This window comes from Oncorhynchus gorbuscha, linkage group LG03 (genome assembly GCF_021184085.1).
Source record: "Oncorhynchus gorbuscha isolate QuinsamMale2020 ecotype Even-year linkage group LG03, OgorEven_v1.0, whole genome shotgun sequence".
Lineage (NCBI taxonomy): Eukaryota > Metazoa > Chordata > Actinopteri > Salmoniformes > Salmonidae > Oncorhynchus > Oncorhynchus gorbuscha.
Genome location: NC_060175.1, coordinates 32,350,377 through 32,374,702, shown reverse-complemented (window position 1 = coordinate 32,374,702; position 24,326 = coordinate 32,350,377). Strand labels below are relative to the sequence as shown.

The 24,326-nt window shown below is 43.0% G+C and overlaps 1 protein-coding gene and 1 non-coding gene across 4 annotated transcripts in view; both read right to left on the bottom strand.

Moving 5' to 3' along the window:
• Positions 1 to 7,437: 7,437 nt before the first annotated feature.
• Positions 7,438 to 24,326, bottom strand: part of slc4a8 (solute carrier family 4 member 8) — a 54,600-nt gene continuing 37,711 nt past the window's right edge. The window contains exons 13-24 of one of the 3 annotated variants that reach the window (XM_046342262.1): positions 19,786 to 19,919; positions 19,434 to 19,679; positions 19,136 to 19,241; positions 17,267 to 17,428; positions 16,943 to 17,056; positions 16,668 to 16,829; positions 16,096 to 16,416; positions 15,801 to 15,974; positions 15,427 to 15,561; positions 13,422 to 13,522; positions 11,774 to 11,879; positions 7,438 to 11,111 (exon numbers count right to left, since the gene is read on the bottom strand). In XM_046342262.1, coding sequence (XP_046198218.1) covers positions 11,106 to 11,111; positions 11,774 to 11,879; positions 13,422 to 13,522; positions 15,427 to 15,561; positions 15,801 to 15,974; positions 16,096 to 16,416; positions 16,668 to 16,829; positions 16,943 to 17,056; positions 17,267 to 17,428; positions 19,136 to 19,241; positions 19,434 to 19,679; positions 19,786 to 19,919 — 1,767 coding nt within the window. In that variant the 3' untranslated portion in view covers positions 7,438 to 11,105. Of the gene's footprint in view, positions 11,112 to 11,773; positions 11,880 to 13,421; positions 13,526 to 15,426; positions 15,562 to 15,800; positions 15,975 to 16,095; positions 16,417 to 16,667; positions 16,830 to 16,942; positions 17,057 to 17,266; positions 17,429 to 19,135; positions 19,242 to 19,433; positions 19,680 to 19,785; positions 19,920 to 24,326 lie in introns of all 3 variants that reach the window. The other 2 variants (XM_046342261.1, XM_046342263.1) reach the window with 2 other exon arrangements.
• On the bottom strand, positions 17,689 to 17,832 carry LOC124032461. The gene has a single exon (XR_006838279.1). It is a non-coding gene; the product is annotated as a U4 spliceosomal RNA (small nuclear RNA).

Here is a 24,326-nt window from a genome sequence, read left to right as displayed (position 1 = left end):
GATGCCCAACTCGGAGAGGGTGGAGAGGAGGATCTGATGGTTCACAGTATCGAAGGCAGCCGATAGATCTAGAAGGATGAGAGCAGAGGAGAGAGAGTTAGCTTTAGCAGTGCAGAGTGCCTCCGTGATACAGAGGAGAGCAGTCTCAGTTGAATGACTAGTCTTGAAACCTGACTGATTTGGATCAAGAAGGTCATTCAGAGAGAGATAGCGGGAGAGCTGGCCAAGGTTCAAGAGTTTTGGAGAGAAAAGAAAGAAGGGATACTGGTCTGTAATTGTTGACATCGGAGGGATCGAGTGTAGGTTTTTTCAGAAGGGGTGCAACTCTCGCTCTCTTGAAGATGGAAGGGACGTAGCCAGCGGTCAGGGATGAGTTGATGAGCGAGGTGAGGTAAGGGAGAAGGTCTCCGGAAATGGTCTGGAGAAGAGAGGAGGGGATAGGGTCAAGCGGGCAGGTTGTTGGGCGGCCGGCCGTCACAAGACGCGAGATTTCATCTGGAAAGAGAGGGGAGAAAGAGGTCAGAGCACAGGGTAGGGCAGTGTGAGCAGAACCAGCGGTGTCGTTTGACTTAGCAAACGAGGATCGGATGTCGTCGACCTTCTTTTCAAAATGGTTGACGAAGTCATCTGCAGAGAGGGAGGAGGGGGGGATTCAGGAGGGAGGAGAAGGTGGCAAAGAGCTTCCTAGGGTTAGAGGCAGATGCTTGGAATTTAGAGTGGTAGAAAGTGGCTTTAGCAGCAGAGACAGAGGAGGAAAATGTAGAGAGGAGGGAGTGAAAGGATGCCAGGTCCGCAGGGAGGCGAGTTTTCCTCCATTTCCGCTCGGCTGCCCGGAGCCCTGTTCTGTGAGCTCGTAATGAGTCATCGAGCCACGGAGCGGGAGGGGAGGACCGAGCCGGCCTGGAGGATAGGGGACATAGAGAGTCAAAGGATGCAGAGAGGGAGGAGAGGAGGGTTGAGGAGGCAGAATCAGGAGATAGGTTGGAGAAGGTTTGAGCAGAGGGAAGAGATGATAGGATGGAAGAGGAGAGAGTAGCGGGGGAGAGAGCGAAGGTTGGGACGGCGCGATACCATCCGAGTAGGGGCAGTGTGGGAGGTGTTGGATGAGAGCGAGAGGGAAAAGGATACAAGGTAGTGGTCGGAGACTTGGAGGGGAGTTGCAATGAGGTTAGTGGAAGAACAGCATCTAGTAAAGATGAGGTCGAGCGTATTGCCTGCCTTGTGAGTAGGGGGGGAAGGTGAGAGGGTGAGGTCAAAAGAGGAGAGGAGTGGAAAGAAGGAGGCAGAGAGGAATGAGTCAAAGGTAGACGTGGGGAGGTTAAAGTCGCCCAGAACTGTGAGAGGTGAGCCGTCCTCAGGAAAGGAGCTTATCAAGGCATCAAGCTCATTGATGAACTCTCCGAGGGAACCTGGAGGGCGATAAATGATAAGGATGTTAAGCTTGAAAGGGCTGGTAACTGTGACAGCATGGAATTCAAAGGAGGCGATAGACAGATGGGTAAGGGGAGAAAGAGAGAATGACCACTTGGGAGAGATGAGGATCCCGGTGCCACAAATAAGACCAAGAGACAAGGCCATATCATACACATACACAATATAACATAATATTATTAATATTACACTTTCTATGTAATAATCAGTGTGCTCCACTAGTACGATTGTTGGCATTCTCATTTTGACCTCTCATCGACGAGTTAACCCACTGCCACGGTAAAACCTAGACACCGTTGAACTGGCCCGAGCACAGACAATCACACCACGCTTGGTAAACCCTAGACACTGTTGATCTGGCCCGAGCACAGACAATCACACCACACTTGGTAAACCCTAGACACTGTTGAACTGGCCTGAGCACAGACAATCATACCACGCTTGGTAAACCCTAGACACTGTTGAACTGGCCTGAGCACAGACAATCACACCACACTTGGTAAACCCTAGACACTGTTGAACTGGCCTGAGCACAGACAATCATACCACGCTTGGTAAACCCTAGACACTGTTGAACTGGCCCGAGCACAGACAATCACACCACACTTGGTAAACCCTAGACACTGTTGAACTGGCCTGAGCACAGACAATCATACCACGCTTGGTAAACCCTAGACACTGTTGAACTGGCCCGAGCACAGACAATCATACCACGCTTGGTAAACCCTAGACACTGTTGAACTGGCCCGAGCACAGACAATCACACCACCCTTGGTAAACCCTAGACACTGTTGAACTGGCCTGAGCACAGACAATCATACCACGCTTGGTAAACCCTAGACACTGTTGAACTGGCCCGAAAACAGACAATCATACCACGCTTGGTAAACCCTAGACACCGTTGAACTGGCCCGAACACAGACAATCACACCACGCTTGGTAAACCCTAGACACTGTTGAACTGGCCCGAACACAGACAATCATACCACGCTTGGTAGACCCTAGACACTGTTGAACTGGCCCGAACACAGACAATCATACCACGCTTGGTAAACCCTAGACACTGTTGAACTGGCCCGAACACAGACAATCATACCACGCTTGGTAAACCCTAGACACTGTTGAACTGGCCCGAGCACAGACAATCATACCACGCTTGGTAAACCCTAGACACTGTTGAACTGGCCTGAGCACAGACAATCATACCACGCTTGGTAAACCCTAGACACTGTTGAACTGGCCCGAGCACAGACAATCATACCACGCTTGGTAAACCCTAGACACTGTTGAACTGGCCCGAGCACAGACAATCACACCACCCTTGGTAAACCCTAGACACTGTTGAACTGGCCTGAGCACAGACAATCATACCACGCTTGGTAAACCCTAGACACTGTTGAACTGGCCTGAGCACAGACAATCACACCACACTTGGTAAACCCTAGACACTGTTGAACTGGCCTGAGCACAGACAATCATACCACGCTTGGTAAACCCTAGACACTGTTGAACTGGCCCGAGCACAGACAATCACACCACGCTTGGTAAACCCTAGACACTGTTGAACTGGCCTGAGCACAGACAATCATACCACGCTTGGTAAACCCTAGACACTGTTGAACTGGCCCGAGCACAGACAATCATACCACGCTTGGTAAACCCTAGACACTGTTGAACTGGCCCGAGCACAGACAATCACACCACCCTTGGTAAACCCTAGACACTGTTGAACTGGCCTGAGCACAGACAATCATACCACGCTTGGTAAACCCTAGACACTGTTGAACTGGCCCGAAAACAGACAATCATACCACGCTTGGTAAACCCTAGACACTGTTGAACTGGCCCGAACACAGACAATCACACCACGCTTGGTAAACCCTAGACACTGTTGAACTGGCCCGAACACAGACAATCATACCACGCTTGGTAGACCCTAGACACTGTTGAACTGGCCCGAACACAGACAATCATACCACGCTTGGTAAACCCTAGACACTGTTGAACTGGCCCGAACTCATACCACGGCCTGGCCCGAGCACAGACAATCATACCACACTTGGTAAACCCTAGACACTGTTGAACTGGCCCGAGCACAGACAATCATACCACGCTTGGTAAACCCTAGACACTGTTGAACTGGCCTGAGCACAGACAATCATACCACGCTTGGTAAACCCTAGACACTGTTGAACTGGCCCGAGCACAGACAATCATACCACGCTTGGTAAACCCTAGACACTGTTGAACTGGCCCGAGCACAGACAATCACACCACCCTTGGTAAACCCTAGACACTGTTGAACTGGCCTGAGCACAGACAATCATACCACGCTTGGTAAACCCTAGACACTGTTGAACTGGCCCGAAAACAGACAATCATACCACGCTTGGTAAACCCTAGACACTGTTGAACTGGCCCGAGCACAGACAATCACACCACCCTTGGTAAACCCTAGACACTGTTGAACTGGCCTGAGCACAGACAATCATACCACGCTTGGTAAACCCTAGACACTGTTGAACTGGCCCGAAAACAGACAATCATACCACGCTTGGTAAACCCTAGACACCGTTGAACTGGCCCGAACACAGACAATCACACCACGCTTGGTAAACCCTAGACACTGTTGAACTGGCCCGAACACAGACAATCATACCACGCTTGGTAGACCCTAGACACTGTTGAACTGGCCCGAACACAGACAATCATACCACGCTTGGTAAACCCTAGACACTGTTGAACTGGCCCGAACACAGACAATCATACCACGCTTGGTAAACCCTAGACACTGTTGAACTGGCCCGAGCACAGACAATCATACCACACTTGGTAAACCCTAGACACTGTTGAACTGGCCCGAGCACAGACAATCATACCACGCTTGGTAAACCCTAGACACTGTTGAACTGGCCTGAGCACAGACAATCATACCACGCTTGGTAAACCCTAGACACTGTTGAACTGGCCCGAGCACAGACAATCATACCACGCTTGGTAAACCCTAGACACTGTTGAACTGGCCCGAGCACAGACAATCACACCACCCTTGGTAAACCCTAGACACTGTTGAACTGGCCTGAGCACAGACAATCATACCACGCTTGGTAAACCCTAGACACTGTTGAACTGGCCCGAAAACAGACAATCATACCACGCTTGGTAAACCCTAGACACCGTTGAACTGGCCCGAACACAGACAATCACACCACGCTTGGTAAACCCTAGACACTGTTGAACTGGCCCGAACACTGACAATCATACCACGCTTGGTAGACCCTAGACACTGTTGAACTGGCCCGAACACAGACAATCATACCACGCTTGGTAAACCCTAGACACTGTTGAACTGGCCCGAACACAGACAATCATACCACGCTTGGTAAACCCTAGACACTGTTGAACTGGCCCGAGCACAGACAATCACACCACGCTCAAAGTCACTTAGGTCACTCGTTTTGCCCATTCTAACGTTCAATCCAACTGAATGCTTCGGTGCCAGTCTGCCATGGCCACGTGACTCACTGTCTGTAAGGGGGGTAACCATTTTTGTGAACTGGCCGCTGAGTATTCGTACAGCTTCATCATTGATCCCCTCCTCTCTGTTCTAGTGTCCATAGCCACACCCTGCCCTGATGCTGACGTCACAGGAGAGGGGCTTTGTGATTGGGTAGGACTTAGCACTACCAGCTGTTTGTAATCAGGACCTACTCCACTTCTCTGACAGATGGATTACCTCCAGATGTCTAAACTCCACACTCAGGGACCTCACTTCAGGAGAGAGGGAGATAGAGATTCCCTTAGTCAATGCAGGACTTATGTCAGGCCTCCTAAACATATTTGGCCCAGTTAAATACTTAGAAAAATGCACCCTTCCTGCTTACTAAACTCACTGATCATGTATTGTATTTGATTGGGTAGAAAATCCATATTTTGTCAAAAAGTATTCATTAAAAAAAGTAATTTAATGACAGCGCCTTTGACTTTCTATGAGGCATCGCCATCTAGTGGCATAATAAAATGGGATTATTACTTTAGAGACAGTTTTGAATTACACATTTCATAAAAAAACACTTACCCTCCTAAAAAAACAACCCTACCCTCCTAAAATACCATTTAAATGCAATGACACAAACAACAAGTATACTTTTAAAGATGTATGGTTTATTTCCCATGTTTCCATAATCAAAAATGACATTACACATGTAAAACATTTAGAATAATTTTGCTATGGACTAAGCATTCAACATTTTTCAGACAAGGCATCTTTCTCCCTGAAAATCTCTCGCTCTAAGCCCTCTGTATCTCTCACCCTCCCTTTCATTTCTCTCTCACCCCACCCCCTCCTCTCATCCCTCTCTTTCTCTTTGACCTTTCTCTGTTAAATTCATTGTGGACACAAGGCCAATCTTGTATTCATCAGAAAAGCACTGTCTGACACTATGACTCATGGAGGGAAGGAGAAGAGGAGGGGAAGAGGAGAGTATGAAAGGATGGGAGGAAGAGAGGATCGGACACACTCAATAACATTGGGTAAACACAGCTAATACCAGAAGTGTATGATCTCGGAGAAAAGGTCTGAGACTGGGGGTGAGGACACAGTAACACTGACTGCACTGCACTGAACAACGTCAAAGTCTCAACACACACACACACTCGACAGAACAGCCGGGGCAGCACCTTCAGAGAGTATTCACACAGCCTGAATTTAACAAGTATTACATTGAGATGTTGTGTAACTGGCCTACACACAGTAACCCTTAATATCAAACTGTAATTACATTTTTACAAAATTTTACAAATGAATGGAAAATTAAAAGTTGAAATGCCTTGAGTCATTAAGTAGTCAACCCCTTTGTTATGGCAAGCCTAAATAAGTTCAGGAGTAAAAATGGGCTTAACAAGTCACATAATACGTTTCATGGACTGACTCAATGTGCAATAATAGTGTTTAACATGATTTTTGAATGACTGCCTCATCTCTGTACTCAACACAAACAATTATCTGTAAGGTCCCTCAGTCAAGCAGTGAATTTCAAACACAAATTCACAAAAAACACCAAAAACAGGAAGTTTTCCAATGCCTTGCAAAGAAGGGCAACTATTGGTAGATGCGTAAAAAAATCAATAAAAGCAGACTTTGAATATCCCTTTGAGCATGGTGAAGTTATTAATTACACTTTGGATGGTGTATCAATACACGCAGTCACTACAAAGATACAACACATCACTGAGTACCACTCTTCATATTTTCAAGCATGGTGGTGGTGGCATCACGTTATGGGCATAGTTGTCTTCGACAAGGACTAGGGAGTTTTTTAGGATAAAAATAAATGGAATAGAACTAAGCACAGACAACATCCTAGAGGTTCAGTCTGCTTTCCAAGACACTGGGAGACAAAATCAGGGTAGCCTTGGACTAGTAACCGGAAGGTTGCAAGTTCAAACCCCCGAGCTGACAAGGTACAAATCTGTTGTTCTGCCCCTGAACAGGCAGTTAACCCACTGTTCCTAGGCCGTCATTGAAAATAAGAATTTGTTCTTAACTGACCTGCCTAGTTAAATAAAGGTTAAATAATAAAAAATAAAAAAACTTTCAGCAGGACAATAACCTAAAACACAAGGCCAAATCTACAATGGAGTTGCTTACCAAGATGACATTGAATGTTCCTGAGTGGCCTAGTTACAGTTTTGACTTAAACTGGCTTAAAAATCTATGGCAAGATTTGAAAATGGCTGTCTAGCAATGATCAACAACCAACTTGACAGAGCTTACATAAATCCAAAAATAATAATGTGCAAATATTGTACAATACAGGTGTGCAAAGCTAAGACTAATGCAAAAAGACTTAAAGCTGTAATCACTGCCAAAGTTGATTCTAACATGTATTCTAACATGTATTGACTCAGGGTTGTGAATACTTATGTAAATTAGATAGTTCTGTACATTATTTTCAATACATTTGCTAAATTTCAAAAAAAGAAATATGGCTTCACTTTGTCATTATGAGGTTTTGTGTGTAGATGGTTGACAAAAAAAAATATTTAATCAATTTTGAACTCAGGCTGTAACACAGCAAAATGTAGAATAAGTCAAGGTGTATGAATACTTTCTGAAGGCACTGTATACATTGAAGAACACATTGTTTGAATCAATTTTTTTTATTTCTCAATCACATAAAACGAATCATGTCATTTTTAAGATTGCTTTGCTGAATTATTCAAGTCTTTTCTGAGAGCACATCCACTAACAGTGTGTGGATGTACAGTAGTTCTGCTTGCTTACAGGTCCAATGCAGCCATTTGTATCTCAATATCAAATCATTTCTAGGTAACAATTGACCCTTTGCTAAGCCCGGACCCCCTTGGTTACTGTTGCAACCTATGACAACATTTTCCCAGGACGCTCCATTGCCCAGTCAAATTACTGGAGAAACCACTCACAACAATCTTAAACTGTGTTTTTAATACACAATAAATTATTGCGGTGGACTGTCATTACAATTGCTTCATGGGAATCTGGTACAATTACGATAAGTTTGTGGAAGATTGGATGGCTCTGAATGCACTGTCATGCAGTCAAAGCTACTACTATAACTACTTTTGGAGCTAACTAGTTATCTCAAGTCGAATCCTGATGTCAACAGCAGATTATAGTTGTATTCATAATATAGATAACTTAGCTAGCTAACATACATTTTGAGAATCAAGTTATAATAAGTGGCTAGCTAGTGTTAGCAATGTTTGGCGGTCAATGAGACTGAGTGCTAGCTAACCAGCTGAGCTAGCAAACAATGTAAGAAAAGTATAATTAGGATTTTAAAAATACTCCAACTGGCTCTGCGTTGCATGAATCACAGTAGCAAGTAACCCTGGTGCATTGTTATTTAGCCATTGAAACAATTTAGTTACATTTTGATGAAACTCTCAGTTTTGCCATAGCTCTCATTGGCTTTCATGTGTTTGAAACGTGAGCTATCCATTTGAGCACTGTGATTGATTTCCCAACATTCTGGGGTGGGGCTTAGTTACGGGTCAATTAAGGAACTTGCTGTGATTGTTTACAATTAAAATTGTGAAAATAGCAAAAAGCAATTTCTCAAGCAAGAATTTTGCTTGGACTGTCTGGGAGCGGTCTGGGTGGGGAAGGGAAAACTGAAAACGAGCTGTTATTGTCAGAGATTTAAAACAATCTTTCTTATTGGTCTATTAACGTCACCAGGCAGGCTAAAACTCCGCCCATCAAAACAGGCTGGAATTTCTGGCGGTCTTCTCAAACAGTTCATACACTAAAAGGTTTATTATCATAGTATCATTATCAAACCTAGTAATGTGGAAATATATATAAACACAGGAAAGCCTTTTAAATCACATTTTGAGTTTTGTTTCTTTCTCTAAATGTATGTTCTGCTTTCACTGTATGTTTTGTGGTTTGTGTATTTCAAGTTTGGCTTTTTTAAGTGTTTGACTGTTGCTGTTTTATATTGTTTGAATTCTCATATTTTGTTGTGTTTGTGTCACACTGTACTTTTACTTATTCTCAAAGCCATTTCATACTGTTGTCTGGGACAAAGAAACAAAATTATTGGATGATTTAAATGGAAGTTGAGAGGTATAACACAGAGGCAAAACATCACCACATTGTATCAAAAACAATACAATATTTCCTAGTTACTCCTCAGTACAATGTTTCTTACATTCCATCCATTAGTATTTCCATCAGGTTTGGAAAAAAGAGGAATGTAGTATATTGAACCCATTGGGTGATCCATGTCAAGATGACTATTGACAAACAATCATGGCTTTATCTGAAGCAAGATGCTGTATCTCTCATGATCTTTGTACGGGTATTATTACTGCATGTAGACTGTACTTAAAGCCACCTTGGCAATAGCCATGGGGATGTATAGAAATGATAATGATCATGACAATCATCATCAAAATTACAATTATCATCATTTTGGACACATTCCTGAAGTTTCTCAGTCGTAGGCAGTTGGATTTAGTGGTGGGAGACATCTTGTAAACATGGGAGGATATATTCTCGTGGAGTCATTCTTCTTACATTAGTATTTAGATGCTTTCTGTGCTGCATTCCTTAGGCTTCCTGTTAGCACATTGTCCCATTTATTACACTATATACAGAAAGTGGCCGTTTTAACATTCATATTCTAAAATAAATTACTGTCATACATAATCTCTTACTCAGTTTCTTGAAAATAAAACATATATTATATATACTATATCTATACAATGTGCAACTACAAATTCATTTTATGTTATTGAGGAATACTGTGCCAGTATGTTTTCTCGCCTCCCAACTGGCACTAGTCTGGGAGCAAAGAGCACACATCACAGTAAGGGATGTGGTCCCAATTTACTGGATTAGGGTGCTGTTCAAATACATCCTTCCTTCATTCCTTAATATAATTACAGATCTGAGATCAGTAATCAACAGAAGAGAGTAGAGTAAGGAGGAATGATGCACCTTTGAGAAGAAATGGACAGGTTTATCAATTCAATGAAATGTCCTCAAAACTTGGAGGTCATTGAAACATCCACAATCAGGTCCAGTAAGTGTGTTTAGTGTAGGTAGATTCAGTGGTAGATAGATCTTCTGCACAGGGCCATTCATTTGGGATAATTTATTGCTCATATTGGTTTTGCCGATGAATTATGGATGCCCATATATTAAACTCTCTCAGAAATGCACACACACAGTCAAAAGGTGTGTATTCTGGCCATTTGGGTGAGTCATTTCTAGGTGTGGTCCTGTACTACTCTAGGCTCCACTGCTACTCTCCTCTGGCTTCTAACATTTTACAGTGTTACCCATACTTAGGCGCTGTGTGTTGTTCCTGACCATGTGACCTGATCAGGAACAACCCAGATTACATGATCTGGAAAAGCTTAAGGTCCTACCCATACTGCCTGACAAGAGTTCCCAATTCCAAAGAGGTCGACTGAGGTAAAACACATGGACAGAAACAGAAGATCACATACATTCTGTACAGGAGCTTCCAATCTGAACAGTTATATTTAACACAGATATATCCACAAAGGTAACAGATTATTATAGCGCCTAATCAAATTATTGATTTCACTGGTTGAACTGAAGTACGGTCTCTTCTAGCAATATTATCATATCGTACGTTGCACAAAAACAGACACCGATTTTATGTCCAAAGTTAAATATCTCTACATTATTGATCCAATAATATACTTTAGAATTTTAAAATAATTTTGACAAGAACACCACGTTATAGAAAACACACTTATGGTACAGTAAAGAAAAAGACCAACTCTTTAAAGTAAAGATAACATACTAGTAGAGTCTGTGATTTAAAAAATAACCTGGTTTGGGTTTGAAGGAGCATTCTCATAGACACAGCATGGCTGTTCTGAAGGTTTGTTGTTGTTGTTACTGTTGTTGTGGTTCTGGTTGTTTTGAGGGAATGTGTGTGTGTTGGGGGTGTATGAGAGCAGCCGTTAGGAATCTTGGGGTCCCGGTATTGTAGAGGAGGTGTTTCGGTTAAAGATGTGTGTGAGCCAAAACACAAGGGGCATTAGAAATGCTCTATGACCTATGGGTCTGGCTTATTGAAGTGTAGCTCACAGCCTCTGTAGTCATCTGGTTCCACTCTCACTGATCTATAAATTCCAGACCTTCAATTTCAATCCTTTAGAGAGATGCACACACACACACACACACACACACACACACACACACACACACACACACACACACACACACACACACACACACACACACACACACACACACACACACACACACACACACACACACACACACACACACACACACACACACACACACACACACACACACACACACACACACAGAGGGAAGTAAGGAATGAGAAAGATAGAGAGCAGAGAGACATGGTTAATAATATACCATGGCAAATCCAGTTTGAGGGAGATCCAATTTCTCACTTCTATCATAATATTAAGAACTCAAACAACTGATTCTATAAAATGCAAGTAGGAGAGGAGAGATTTGAGAAAACAGAGAGATAGTAACCTCAGTGGGCAAAATGGAGACATGCAATGCACCAGACAGGGGCGGCAGGTAGCCTAATGGTTAGAGCGTTGGGCCAGTAACTGAAAGGTTGCTGGATTGAATCCCAGAGCTGACAGGGCAAAAAATCTGTCATTCTGCGCCTGAAAAAGGCAGTTAAACCACTGTTTCCCAGTAGGCTGTCATTGTAAATAAAATACAATTATTAACTGACTTGCCTAGTTAAATAAAGGTTTAAAAAAAAACTGACTGTGAGAGAAAGGTAGAAAAATAAAGAGGCAGAGAGGGATGGGGCCTTGCCTTCTTAGCAGCCCCCATGCGACTGTCCTTTTGGTTGGCGTTGAGGGATTTCCATACGGTGGTTTTAGACATCTCATCAGATATGTTAATATCAGAAGGGTCACACCTGGGGAGGAAGGTGTTAAAGCAATGGGTCAGAGGTCAGAGGGGGTGGGAAGAAGGGGAGGGTGGAGTCTGAGGGGGTTAGTAATCAACAAGCGGTGCAATGAAGAAACCTCTACTGTACCATCAAAAGACACCACATACAGACAGTGAGCAAAGACATGAATCAAGACTTACCTGTCCACTAGATGTCATAGCCTAGGCAGCCAATAGTGGGTGTTAGATCTACACTATCAACTAGGATTGATGTGCATTCCCGGTAATACACTTCTCTGTGCACTGGCTAGTACATAAAGCATCCTCCATCCAGGATGCAAAGGCATGATTTCCCTCCTTAACAACCACGTTTAGCCAAGGGTGTGCAACATCCGAAATTACGAAAATGTTGACGGGACAGTTAAAGATAGTTAAGGAGGGAAATGATGCTTTTGCACACGCACAAGTGTATTCCCTTTTCGCCCACGACTACGTGGCTGTGCAGGATTCCAACACCATCATTAAGTTTGCAGACAACACATTTACATTTACATTTAAGTCATTTAGCAGACGCTCTTATCCAGAGCGACTTACAAATTGGTGCATTCACCTTATGACATCCAGTGGGACAGTCACTTAACAATAGTGCATCTAAAACTTAGGGGGGGTGGGGTGAGAGGGATTACTTAACCTATCCTAGGTATTCCTTAAAGAGGTGGGGTTTCAAGTGTCTCCGGAAGGTGGTGATTGACGGTGGTCAACCAGATCACCTGCAACAATGAGACAGCCCACAGGGAGGAGGTCAGAGACCTGGCTGTGTGGTGCCAGGACATCAACCTCTCAGAGGGCTGAGCACATCCGCATCCACATCAACAGGGCTGTTGTGGAGCAGATCGAGAGCTTCAAGTTCCTGTGTCCACATCATGGTCCACACACATCAACAGAGTCATGAAAAGTGCACGACAACGCCTCTTCCCCCTAAGGAGACTGAAAAGATTCAGCATGGGCCCTCAAATCTTCAATACGTTATACATCTGCACCATCTACAGCTGCACCAAGTTCTACAGCTGCCATCCAAAACCTCTGTACCAGGCGGTGTCAGAGGAAGGCCCAAAAAACTGTCAGATCCCAGCCCTTCCATGTCATTGACTGTTCTCTCTGCTACCGCACGGCAAAGGTCTGGCACCAACAGGACCCTGAACGGCTTCTACCCCAAAGCCATAAGACTGCTAAATGACCAAATACACTACTATTTCTCTTTTTTTCTCTCAGCATTGTTGGGAAGTAAGCATTTCACTGTTAGTCTGCACTTGTTGTTTACGAAGCATGTGACAAATAAAATTAGATTTGATTTATTACCAGGAATGCACATCAATCCTAGACGATAGTGCAGATCTAGCGCCCAGTAGCGACTGCCTAAGCTATCTCGACCATCACGTATGTGTGTTCGTAGGTAAGTGTGTGTGTCTTCATAAGGGTGTACGTGTTCATATGCAAGTGTGTGTGTATGTGCGTGTGAGCGTCTGTAAGTGTGTGTATGTGTCTCTTCAGAAGTGTGTGTCTGTGTTACCTGGGGTCGTGTGTTTTGGGGAACTGCAGGAGCTTGCTGCTCTCCATGGGGATATGGACTGAGGTCTTATCCTCTACTGCTGTACCCAGAATCTCCTCATCCTGCTGCACACACACACACATGCGCACACACACACACACACAGAAGAATATAGTGATGATATGTGCATGTCAGGTACAGATGTAAGATCTTAATTAGAGACAGTTTGCTACAGCAGGAAATTGATCCTGCAGCAACAGGAAATGTGAATTATTATGTGAATTATCATTTATGAACATTAATTAGAGGTTGATCCATTTTTTCGTAAGGGAACATTTTCTAAGTGGAAATACATACGTCAGAAGCCATTTTAAACAGTAAATACACTACAAGTAAAACATTTCCTGCATTGCAGTTTACCTGTAACAGGGTGATCAAATTAAGATCCTACATCTGTAGCAGAAAGAGTGTTAGGGTTGGCGGACAATACATGTTTTTAACCCGATCTACGGGCTGCCGAGAAACCGTAGCAAACCTGGTGTAAAACGTACCGCCACAGCCCGTAAAGTGTAAACACATACCTGATTTGTGGTTGATGGCTGTCACAGACAGGCTCCTGTGCGCTTGGCATCATGATAATTTCAAATGTTGAATATATTCAGCCTCAAATCGGCCAAGTGTGAACAATGCTCAGAGCAGATGCAAGGCATGTCCCACTGTTAGCCAATCAGCTACTCACAAGTTCATCACACACACAAAGACATACACACACATACACACACACAAGCTAGCTGGTCTGCTGGGATAAGTTACAAGTCACATTTAAATGTGTTCTTACCCCAAGCTCTTTCTGCAAAATCAACACTCCATATTGTCCTCTTTTCCGTAACCAGTTGCATGCCAAAATTTGCTTCATTCTTGCTTTTGTTTGTTTGCTTTTGCTTTTTGGCACATAACAATCAGGGATGTAGTGCTATTTTATTTATTTATTACGTCATCATTTCTCAATGAAATTTGGTTCCGAAATGTAGCCTGTTGTAGAATATCATTTTTGAATATACATAGCCTACAATGCATCATCCAAAATGTAACAATTAACTTGCCTACACAGTGTCTCAAAGAAATGTTTCTAGTTTTAAAATCCTAAAACACCTCATTAAGCCTACCTTATTATACATTTTAGGCCATCATCACTGTCAATCGTGAATGATAATTCTTCACCTTTTACAGGTGAAATGTCCATGCTGCATGCCAACCATTTGATCCCAATCAGTTTCAGGGGAATATGTGTTTCGATCTTCTTCTTGAATGATGTAGGCTTAGCAACCTAACTACTGTTTAATCACATTTTAGAGCAGAGGGTGTTTAAGAAGCTATACTTCCACTTGTATTTTGTTTCAATCAGAGCATATTAAGCCTAGTGGTGTGCATTGTTGAGTTCTGGCCGCATGAGAAAATAAATGCGACTATTCAGCACAATCATAATAAGATGTCACAAGTAGCCTAATTACTTGGCAGTAGAGCGTAACGTTTTACTATGGTTTGTTATGTAAAATACTAATGAATCATTAAGAGATCTTGTGAGATTCAACTTTAGTCTAAACTTTATTAAACAAGCACCATTCTGAGAAGTGGAGAAGCATCGTTCCACTGCATACCGGCTGCACTACACCCCTGACAGCAATCCAGATAAAAGCACACAGCATCTTCCTCCATGCCTAGCAAATATATGCAAATTCTGTCCCGATTGTCTAATCGGAGGTTCTGCGAGGTGTATGTACTATTTCACAATAATTTAGCTTGACTAAATCGTTAAATGGGAGAGATTCTCCGATGGATAGAGCCAGTACACCCGACAACAATTGTGTCGTGTATTTCAGCCTTTTGTCAAATAATACACCATACCCCATACAACACTGCCTCTAGTGGTGACAAAGCAACGTTGACCTCCATGTTCCAAAAGCAGTTGTGTTGAATGCTATGGGATCAAAGCATACTGTAATCATACTGTAAATAGATGGAGTACCTCAATGTCAACATTCTTGGAGGCGTCATGCAGTTGTTTCTTCTTGCTCTCAGGCATTATGTCATCCAGGTAACTCAGCTCCCTCTTAGTGAAGCAAAGGTCCAACAACTTACGGATGAACACTAGAGCCAGAACCTACACAACACACACACACACACACACACACACACACACACACACACATATATTGCCAGATATGATATTTCACATGTATGACATTCAATACAATGATACGACAAAATACTTTCAGCCATTTACACAGAGATTCCCAAAGCGAATACCATTCTTGTTCAATGGGACCTACTGGGATAAATAGGTTTAGAAGAAGCAATACCACAGTACTGATATACTCTGTGCCATAGTGTAATTGTTACCATCATGGGGAAGACAATGGCAGCCTTGGAGGTTTTAATGATCCAGAGCAGGGCCAGGCAGGTGAGCTGGGTGATGGTGAACAGGTGCACCTTCCTCAGGGGAACGTGTCTCAGGTAGATGAAGTCTGGCTGGTGCTTGGCTGGCATACCAAATAACTTTAGACGGTCAAAAAACTGAGAGAGGAAAGAATATAACATTGGAATTGTATGACAGTGACTTATAATGGCAACAAATGTGTGTGTGTGTGTGTGTATGTGTTGCTGCTGTAGAAGTGCATGCTTTGTAAGATATTACCTGTATCCCCCTCAAAGACGAGGCTCCCATGTAGAGAAATACTCCATACAGGACAGGCATGGGAATGAACTGCAGAGCCCCAGTCATGAAGACAGAGAGGCCCATCAGTAGGAAGATGACCAGGCCTGTGAGCCTCTGCTCTCTGATGCCCAGGAAGCGGGGCTGTTCCCCGGGGGCCGAGCTCTCTGACTCCAGTTTCAGGCTGTTGACGTGGGAGATGGAGAGCACGGTGGCTGCCACGAACCAGGGCAGGCCCATAATGGAGCACACAGCCAGCATCACCCCCACCATCAGCAGGTCCAGGTGATAGCCACAGCCCTTCTGTAAGGGGAAGGGGAAATACATGAATAACACATGAAAAATCATACAGATCGACCAACAAAACCTTAACTCAAATTCTGACTTGTGCCCTCAGAACAAAGCTGCATTAAGAACAAGTTCCTTCTGACTCACTATTGGGCAATGGCCACAGTGTAGTCTTGCATTGCCATACCTCCAACAGTGTGACGGCATCCCAGTCCTTAGTAAAATAATATTTGGGACCAATAAATACAGACTTGTCTTCCTCTCACCAGTAGTTTGTGCTCCTTGCGGTTGATGATGACAGCGGTGATCTGTTGGTCCATGAAGATGAGGATGGTGCAGAGCAGAGCAGGGATGGAGGCAGCCAGGACTGTCCACCACGGGTTTCGACCTATCGGGTTGATCAACCAACCACGGTCATCTCGGGTGGGCTAGTTAGTAGAACAGACAGAGACAAAAAATAAAATATCTGAGATAGCAGGGTACGGAATGGATCGTTTATAAACCACCTATCACATATAAAACAGTGATCTTTTCATCCTACCTTAAAGTTGCTGGGCACCTGCAGCTTCTGCGAGGGGATTCCAATCAGGAAGTCAAGCATGACCATAAATACAATGGTGATAAAGACCGCAAAGTCACTGATCATGGACCGCACCTGAACAAAGCAGGAAGGGATCTTCGATGATGCAACAACACAAAATTGTCTACTAAAACTCAGGCAGAAAAACATAGGTCTAGACGAACCAGCATATAGAACAATTAACCCTGTAGCCTCTTCCCTTCCAAACACAAATGCCACAACCATAGCATTGGAATCTATTTCAGATTGAGCTTCATTCATTTACACAGTTTTGTAATGTCTTACCCTGGTGGGGAAATATCGGCTGGTCTTACACTCTTTGAGGAACGCTGACATGAAGACAGTGGCGAAGAAGAGGATGGCCGACCAGAAGAGTACGTCAGGGGTGTAGGGGCCATGGTGTCCACAAGCTGTACCCACAAAGTGGCCTTGCAGATCTATGCACTCCTGAAGATCAACAAACACACAAAACAACATAGAAGAATAGCTCAGACAGCACTGCAACTGTTTTGGGTTCACGTCCCAGACCCACCATTGCTGATTCTAGTCTCCCCTGGACAACATCTGACATAGCTTACACTACTGACACATTGTCTCTGATTCTACTGAATCTAAATATGATCTGCACCTGGTGGCTGAAACATCAGAATAGCTAGACAGCAACATGAGTGGGATATAGCCGCGATTTGACCGGGCACTATCTTCTTAGACATGTATAGTAGTCTCTTACTAAACCCAGGGCTGACTATATTTTAAGTCATCCCGGTGGGGCATTGGGTTAAGTTTTCAACCAGCAATCATCACACCTCAGATGGACCTCATAGGCTACGATATTTCCTCTGCGAAAGGATACATAAAGACAGCCGCTCAAAATGTGTGCAGTATCTCATATAGCATCTCCCCCAAACGGTATTTGTTGTTTGTTGCATTGGTATGTCTAGCAGACAGCCCCCTACCTAACACTTTGGTGTATGCTTGTTTACAAGTATTTCTTCGTAAGGTGGGGTAGTGATACAATGATCAAATAGAGGGCCTCCCGAGTGGCGCAGCGGTCTAAGGCACTGCGTCCCAGTGCTTGAGGAGTCACTACAGACCCGGGTTCGGTCCCAAGCTGTGTCGCAGATGGCCGTGACTGGGAGACCCATGAGGCGGTGCACAATTGGCACAGCGTCATCCGGGTTAGGGGAGGGTTTGGCCCTCCTAATGCACACAGACTTTGGTCGCCAGCTGTACAGTGTTCCTCTGACACATTGGTGCGGCTGGCTTCCAGGTTAAGAGAGCAGTATGTCAAGAAGCAGTGCAGCTTGGCAGGGTCGTGTTTCGGAGGACACATGGCTCTTGACCTTTGCCTCTCCCGAGTCTGTACGGGCGTTACAGCGATGGGACAAAATAACCAAATAAAGGAAATACTTGGGTAAACAAAGGATACAAAGTATATGTTACGGTGTGCAGTGCATTTTCCTGGCATGGTTTAGGGCCACTTGTAGAATCTATGCCAAGGAGCATTGTAGCTGTTCTGGCAGATCATGGTGCCCAACACCCTTTGAAGACCTTTATGTTGGGGTTTCCTTCATTTTGGCAGAGACCTGTATTTATGTCATAAAACGTAATCCACAGTTATTTTTTCATTAACTGTTAACCCTTTGTGGCTAAATTATGCTGTCTGGTCTATTTTGAACAGAATATATATTTTTTTATATATACATTTTGTTTTGCCTCTAGTGCCCCCTACAGGCTTGGGCCCAGCCCCTGAATCATATAATTGACCAGTCACATTTATTTATTATGTAGTTAATTTGAATTGTTTTTATTAATCAGTTACCCAATCAACCCCCAGTTATCCTCGTGGGCCCCCTACCTCCTCTCCTCCCCCCATCTGATGATTAACGGAGAGGCAGCAGGCAGCAGCTGGCTGACTACAGTCATTGAGTCTTCCTGTGGTCGCAGTGAAACATTATAAAATATATACTACATATATAATATATAGATTATATATTTCCTTAATTATTTTAATCATACTTTTATTTATTTATTTTTGCTGCCTTTTGGGCCCCACATGAGCCTGGGACCAGGGGCTTCAGCTCTGGTAAGCCCCTGCATTAATCCGTCCCTGTGATTGTGTGTGTTTGTGTGGGAGTGTGTCGGCTGAGTTACCTTGACAGTAAGGTTGGCCCAAGGCACAGTAGAAGCAGTGATGTTTTTCTGACTCCATAGCTCCAGGGTTGTATTACTGGGGTTATCAGGCTCTGCACACCGACAGCTACAGAGAGAGATATACTCAATTGAATTCACTTCAGCCACAGAAAACATACTCTTAAGTATACTCTCACACACATAGTAGAAATAATTCAAAGGGACTAAATTACACAAAATGAGAAAATGGAAATAAAGTAAGAAACAGATAAAGACAGAAACAGAAAAAGGTAGAAACAGGAAGGTGTATGGTCCTCACTATGCCAGTGTGAGCTTGTCCAGGTCGCTGTGGGTGTTGATGGGGTAGTGTTCCCCCAGGTGGATGAGCTTCTCCAGAGCCTCGTAAATGAAGATGATGCAGATAAGGGAAGCAAAGGCTTCTTCTGTGAAGCGGGTGATGTAGCAGACCAGGGAGCTGGCATCTGTGGCCACCAGGACGAGACACAGGAAGGCCGTCCACAGGCCGATACAGGTCCTCAGAGACAGGTAGGACAGGTCATAGTCCCTGAGAGAGGGAGGGGGGTTGGGAGACAGTCAGAGAAAATATTAACAGTCAGGCCCTAATTATAGAACATAATAACACATGAATATAATGAAGAGAATGTACTGACTTGCAGAACTTGAAGAGGATCTTCTCAAAGACGAGGACAGGGCCTGTGCTACCCAGGATGGTGAGAGGCTGACCAGCAAACAGAGAGTAGGCCACTCCTGTCATGGATGCTCCCAGCAGAGACTCAATGGCACTCTGAGATACACACCCACACACACACACACACACACACACACGTAAGCAAGACAAAAGGGTGTGAGTGAGAATGTTGGTGTGTGAGAGTGTATGTGTGTGCGTGCATGCATATATATTTGATTTTGATTTAATCTGACTGTACATGAGTGTGTGTGATAGTGATGCACGGTTTAGAGTCATTCAATACTGTGTGGTTGAAGGGAAGCTGAGTGAATATATATCCTTCTTGTACAATTTATATATGAAACATTGAGGTTTTTCCTTCATTATTTTAGGCTATCTGGTACTTGTGCATAAGCCTAAGCTTTTGGTCCTAACTGTACGATAGTCAAATAGCCTACATGCCAATCGCCAAAAGCTTTTGGTAACAGGTAGAAAAAAGTTAATGTCGATCCACAGAGGCAAAACAGACAATGTCAGAGTCGAATTCAATAAGAGAAAAGCTGCAAAATAGAAATAAATTGAAATAAAGAGAAGGGAGGGCCATAAAATAAATGTTTAGAAATGATTTGGTGAAGTGGTAAAAGAGGATGATAGCAGTGCTGACTGGTTATGTTATGTTTGATGATTGTGAGGCGCTATACAAATTCCACAGTCACAAGACTTGAAATAGGCCTATGACATGTCAAGGGAACTGTAGTCTACTGTTTAGATGGATTAAATGGAAACTAAAACCTGGACCCTGACTGTAGGTCTATAACTATAACCTCTCACATATCCTAATAATAACTCCTGCAGAATTAAGCATTTCTTGCAGTGAAATTATACAACAAATGTAGGGCATATTTTGAATCTGGGAACAGGAGTGGAGAAATTGTATTTCTTTCTTTCAGCATCTTGAGAGAATACGAATGCGCAGTTAGATACCATCTGTAGAGCTGCTATCTTTATCAGCATCATAAAAGCTGATAGTATTTCAACCACATAAAATATGCATCCAAGCCGAACTGAAATCTTATCAGGAGAAACATGTTGGGTCGTTTTCACAGCTTTTTATTTTTGCACAGAAAATGTCCCGTTTTTTTGTTTTGTTGAGTTATTGTATTTTCTCTCTGGTCCCTGAACATCTTTGCTCTGCGAAAGAAACAGAGATGACTTGGAAAGAACTTTAATTCTTTCCATTTATGACATTATTCTGGTGAGCAAGGGTTTATATAGGAAAGCAGACAGAACCAGGTTCTATTCCGTTTCTTTTTATCCAAAATAAAACTCTAGTCCTTGCCGATGACAAGCATTCTCATAACATGATGAAGCCACCACCATGATTGAAAATATGAACAGTGGCACTCAGTGATGTGTTGTGTTGAATTTGCATCAAACATAACACTTTGTATTCAGGACATGAAGTTAATTTCTTTGGTACATGTTGGGACTGGGAGACTAGTAAGCATTGAGGGAAAGATGAATGGAGCAAAGGACAGAGAGATCCTTGATGAAAACCTGCTCCAGAGTGCCCAGGACCTCAGAATGGGGTGAAGGCAATGACCCTAAACACACAGCCAAGGTAACGCAGGAGTGGCTTCGGGACAAGTCTCTGAATGTCCTTGAGTGGCCCAGCCAGAGACCGGACTTGAACTCGATCTAACATCTCTGGAGAGACCTGAAAATAGCTGTGCAGCTCCCATCCAACCTGACAGAGCTTGAGAGGGTCTGCAGAGAAGAATGGGAGATGTGACGACCCTCCCACTCTGTCTGCCGTATTCTGTCTTTGTTCTTGTTTCCTTATTAGGATGCCGGTGGGCGGAGTTGAGAGGGTCGTCAGCTACATGGGAAACACCTGGGCCAGGTGTCTCCCAGGATAAATAGCCTCTTCCACATTCATGGAAGAGACTCTCTCCATGCAGACACCTTTTGTAGATTGTGTTGTGGTTCTTGGTGGCCTTTTGTTTGTTTGCTTTGGCACCTTTCATCACCCTGCATTATCACATTCATGCATACAAAACACTCACTTACACTACTGATTACTGATTACACACACCATTGTATATTATACTTAGTTGCTTTAGTTAATAAATATATATTTTGCTACTCCTTATCTCCACGTTGTCTCCCTTTGTTACGGGCTTTGAGCCGGTTCGTGACAGAGAAACTCCCAAATACAGGTGTGCCAAGCTTGTAGCGTCATACCCAAGAAGACGAGGCATTAATCGCTGCCAAAGGTGCTTCATCAAAGTACTGACTAAAAGGGTCTGAATATTTATGTAAATGTTATATTTCAATTTATTTACTTTAATAAATTTGCAAACATTTCTAAAAACCTGTTTTTGCTTTGTCATTATGGGATATTGTGTGTAGATTGATGTGGAAAAGATCAAGGGGTCTGAATACTTTACTAATGCACTGTATGTGATTTAAGGTCATTTTTACTCCTGAACTAATTTAGTCTTGCCATTACAAAGGGGTTGACTAATTACTGATTCAAGACATTTCAGCTTTTAATTTTTTATTAATTTGTAAACATTTCTTAAAACATAAAACATTTTTCATTCAGGCTATAACAAAACGTCCCTCCGATTCTGACTGTAGCCTACAGTGCATTTTCTATATTAGCAGCTTAGGGCCGGGTGTGGGCCTCAGATTTTCACTTTATCACATATAGTTGCACATTTGCAGATAGGTTATTAGCAATGGCGGGCAGGCGAACAAACAGCTGACCCGTGCACCACTAGTGCAGGGGTCTGTGAGTGTGTGTGAACATATTTGTGACCCGTTTCAGGAACCTAGGCGTATGTAGCATGTCACTACTTCACAGGATAGTCATTTGAACATAATTTTTTTGTTGTTTGTCAAAATGTTTTTTGTTGTTGCAGAAATGCCTTCGTGAACATATGGACTTTGATATGTCTTAATAACAAACTTTTATACCATCTGTAAATACGAATACAATTATTAAATTACAAGCCTAGTTGGTTTAGCCATGGAAAAGACAGGAACCTTCCTGATAGCCATGATTTGCTGAGATAATGGCTGGGCTGGACATACCGAGAGATGGGTTTGGATTGGTCTGCCATGTAGCTTGCTTCTGTTTATAGCATGAGCTCCTCAGTATATGTTATAAAGATATAACGTTAGCCATGGACAACTGCAAAAGTGCTGCTACTGCTCTCAATAACTTTGCTGCCCTAAATATAGCAGGCGCTATCAAACTACTTTTTTCAAATGGTCCGTATGAAATGGAGTGACTTGACATAACAGGCCAGACAAGCTGTAGCCACAAACAAAATGGAAATAACACAGGAGGAGAACTTACTTTTTTATTTTGCCTTTATTTAACTAGGCAAGTCAGTTAGAACAAATTCTTATTTTCAATGACGGCCTAGGAACAGTGGGTTAACTGCCTTGTTCAGGGGCAGAACGACAGATTTGTACCTTGTCAGCTCAGGGATTTGATCTTGCAACCTGCAGTCTGTCATGAAGAGTTCCTCCATGTATACGGGTTTGATTCTAGCTACATTTTCAGATATTATAAGTTTCTAATTTTGCCAGAAAGTCACTTTTTTTATTGCAAGTTAAAACATTCTGTTAGATAGCTAGTGTTAGCTTGCTGGCACGCTAGCTAACGTTACGTGTATGATCTGTGTAGTAATATTATTTGTATCTCAGAAATCATTTGCATTGCTAGTTAGAGCCTATGGCCTAGTTATAAAATTGAACCTAGTTGGTTAGCTTTAGCAACCTGCAGATTCATACTACAGCATTTCATTTCATTGGGATTATGGTTCATTGTTTAGCTAGCTAGCTACATGTCTAAACAAAAGACTCCACTTGGCCAGATGATTACATGACCCATCATGTTAGCCAGGTGTGTCTGGGGGTGATTACGGATTACATTTCTTTCACATGAGCCATCAGTTTAGACAAGTGTGTCTGGGTAAGCATCATATAATAATTAAAAAATATTTATAAAATATTTTTATCTAGACACTCTATTTTTGATATTGCTACTATGCAAATATGCAAGTAACCATGTCACTGTAATGTTCACACTTACTGTGTCCTGTGCATGTGACAAATAACCTTAGATTTATAGTGTGTGTTTACCAGAGGCGGTAATGTGAAAAACAACATGACCTACACCAAAATCAGATTAGGATATAAGCAAAGGACCAGATAAACGTGTATTTTTACCTGGCGTTTTCCTTTCTGTAGGCTACTACTTTCACCACTTTTAGTCTTGACATCTTTGGTTGTTTACTACACTACCTTACTCACTCTGTTTAGCACATGGCCTCACATGTGAATCCTTAAAGAGATGGGTGGGTTTAAGGCTTACGAGGGTGTGAATGATGCTGAATAGGTGTAGATAAAGAAGAGCTCTACAGTAGGTGTACCAAAATATTCAAGGGCCATTTTCTCAAAAGTGGGGTTACAAGTTTATCAACTTTCAAAGCAGAATTACTTTCCCAT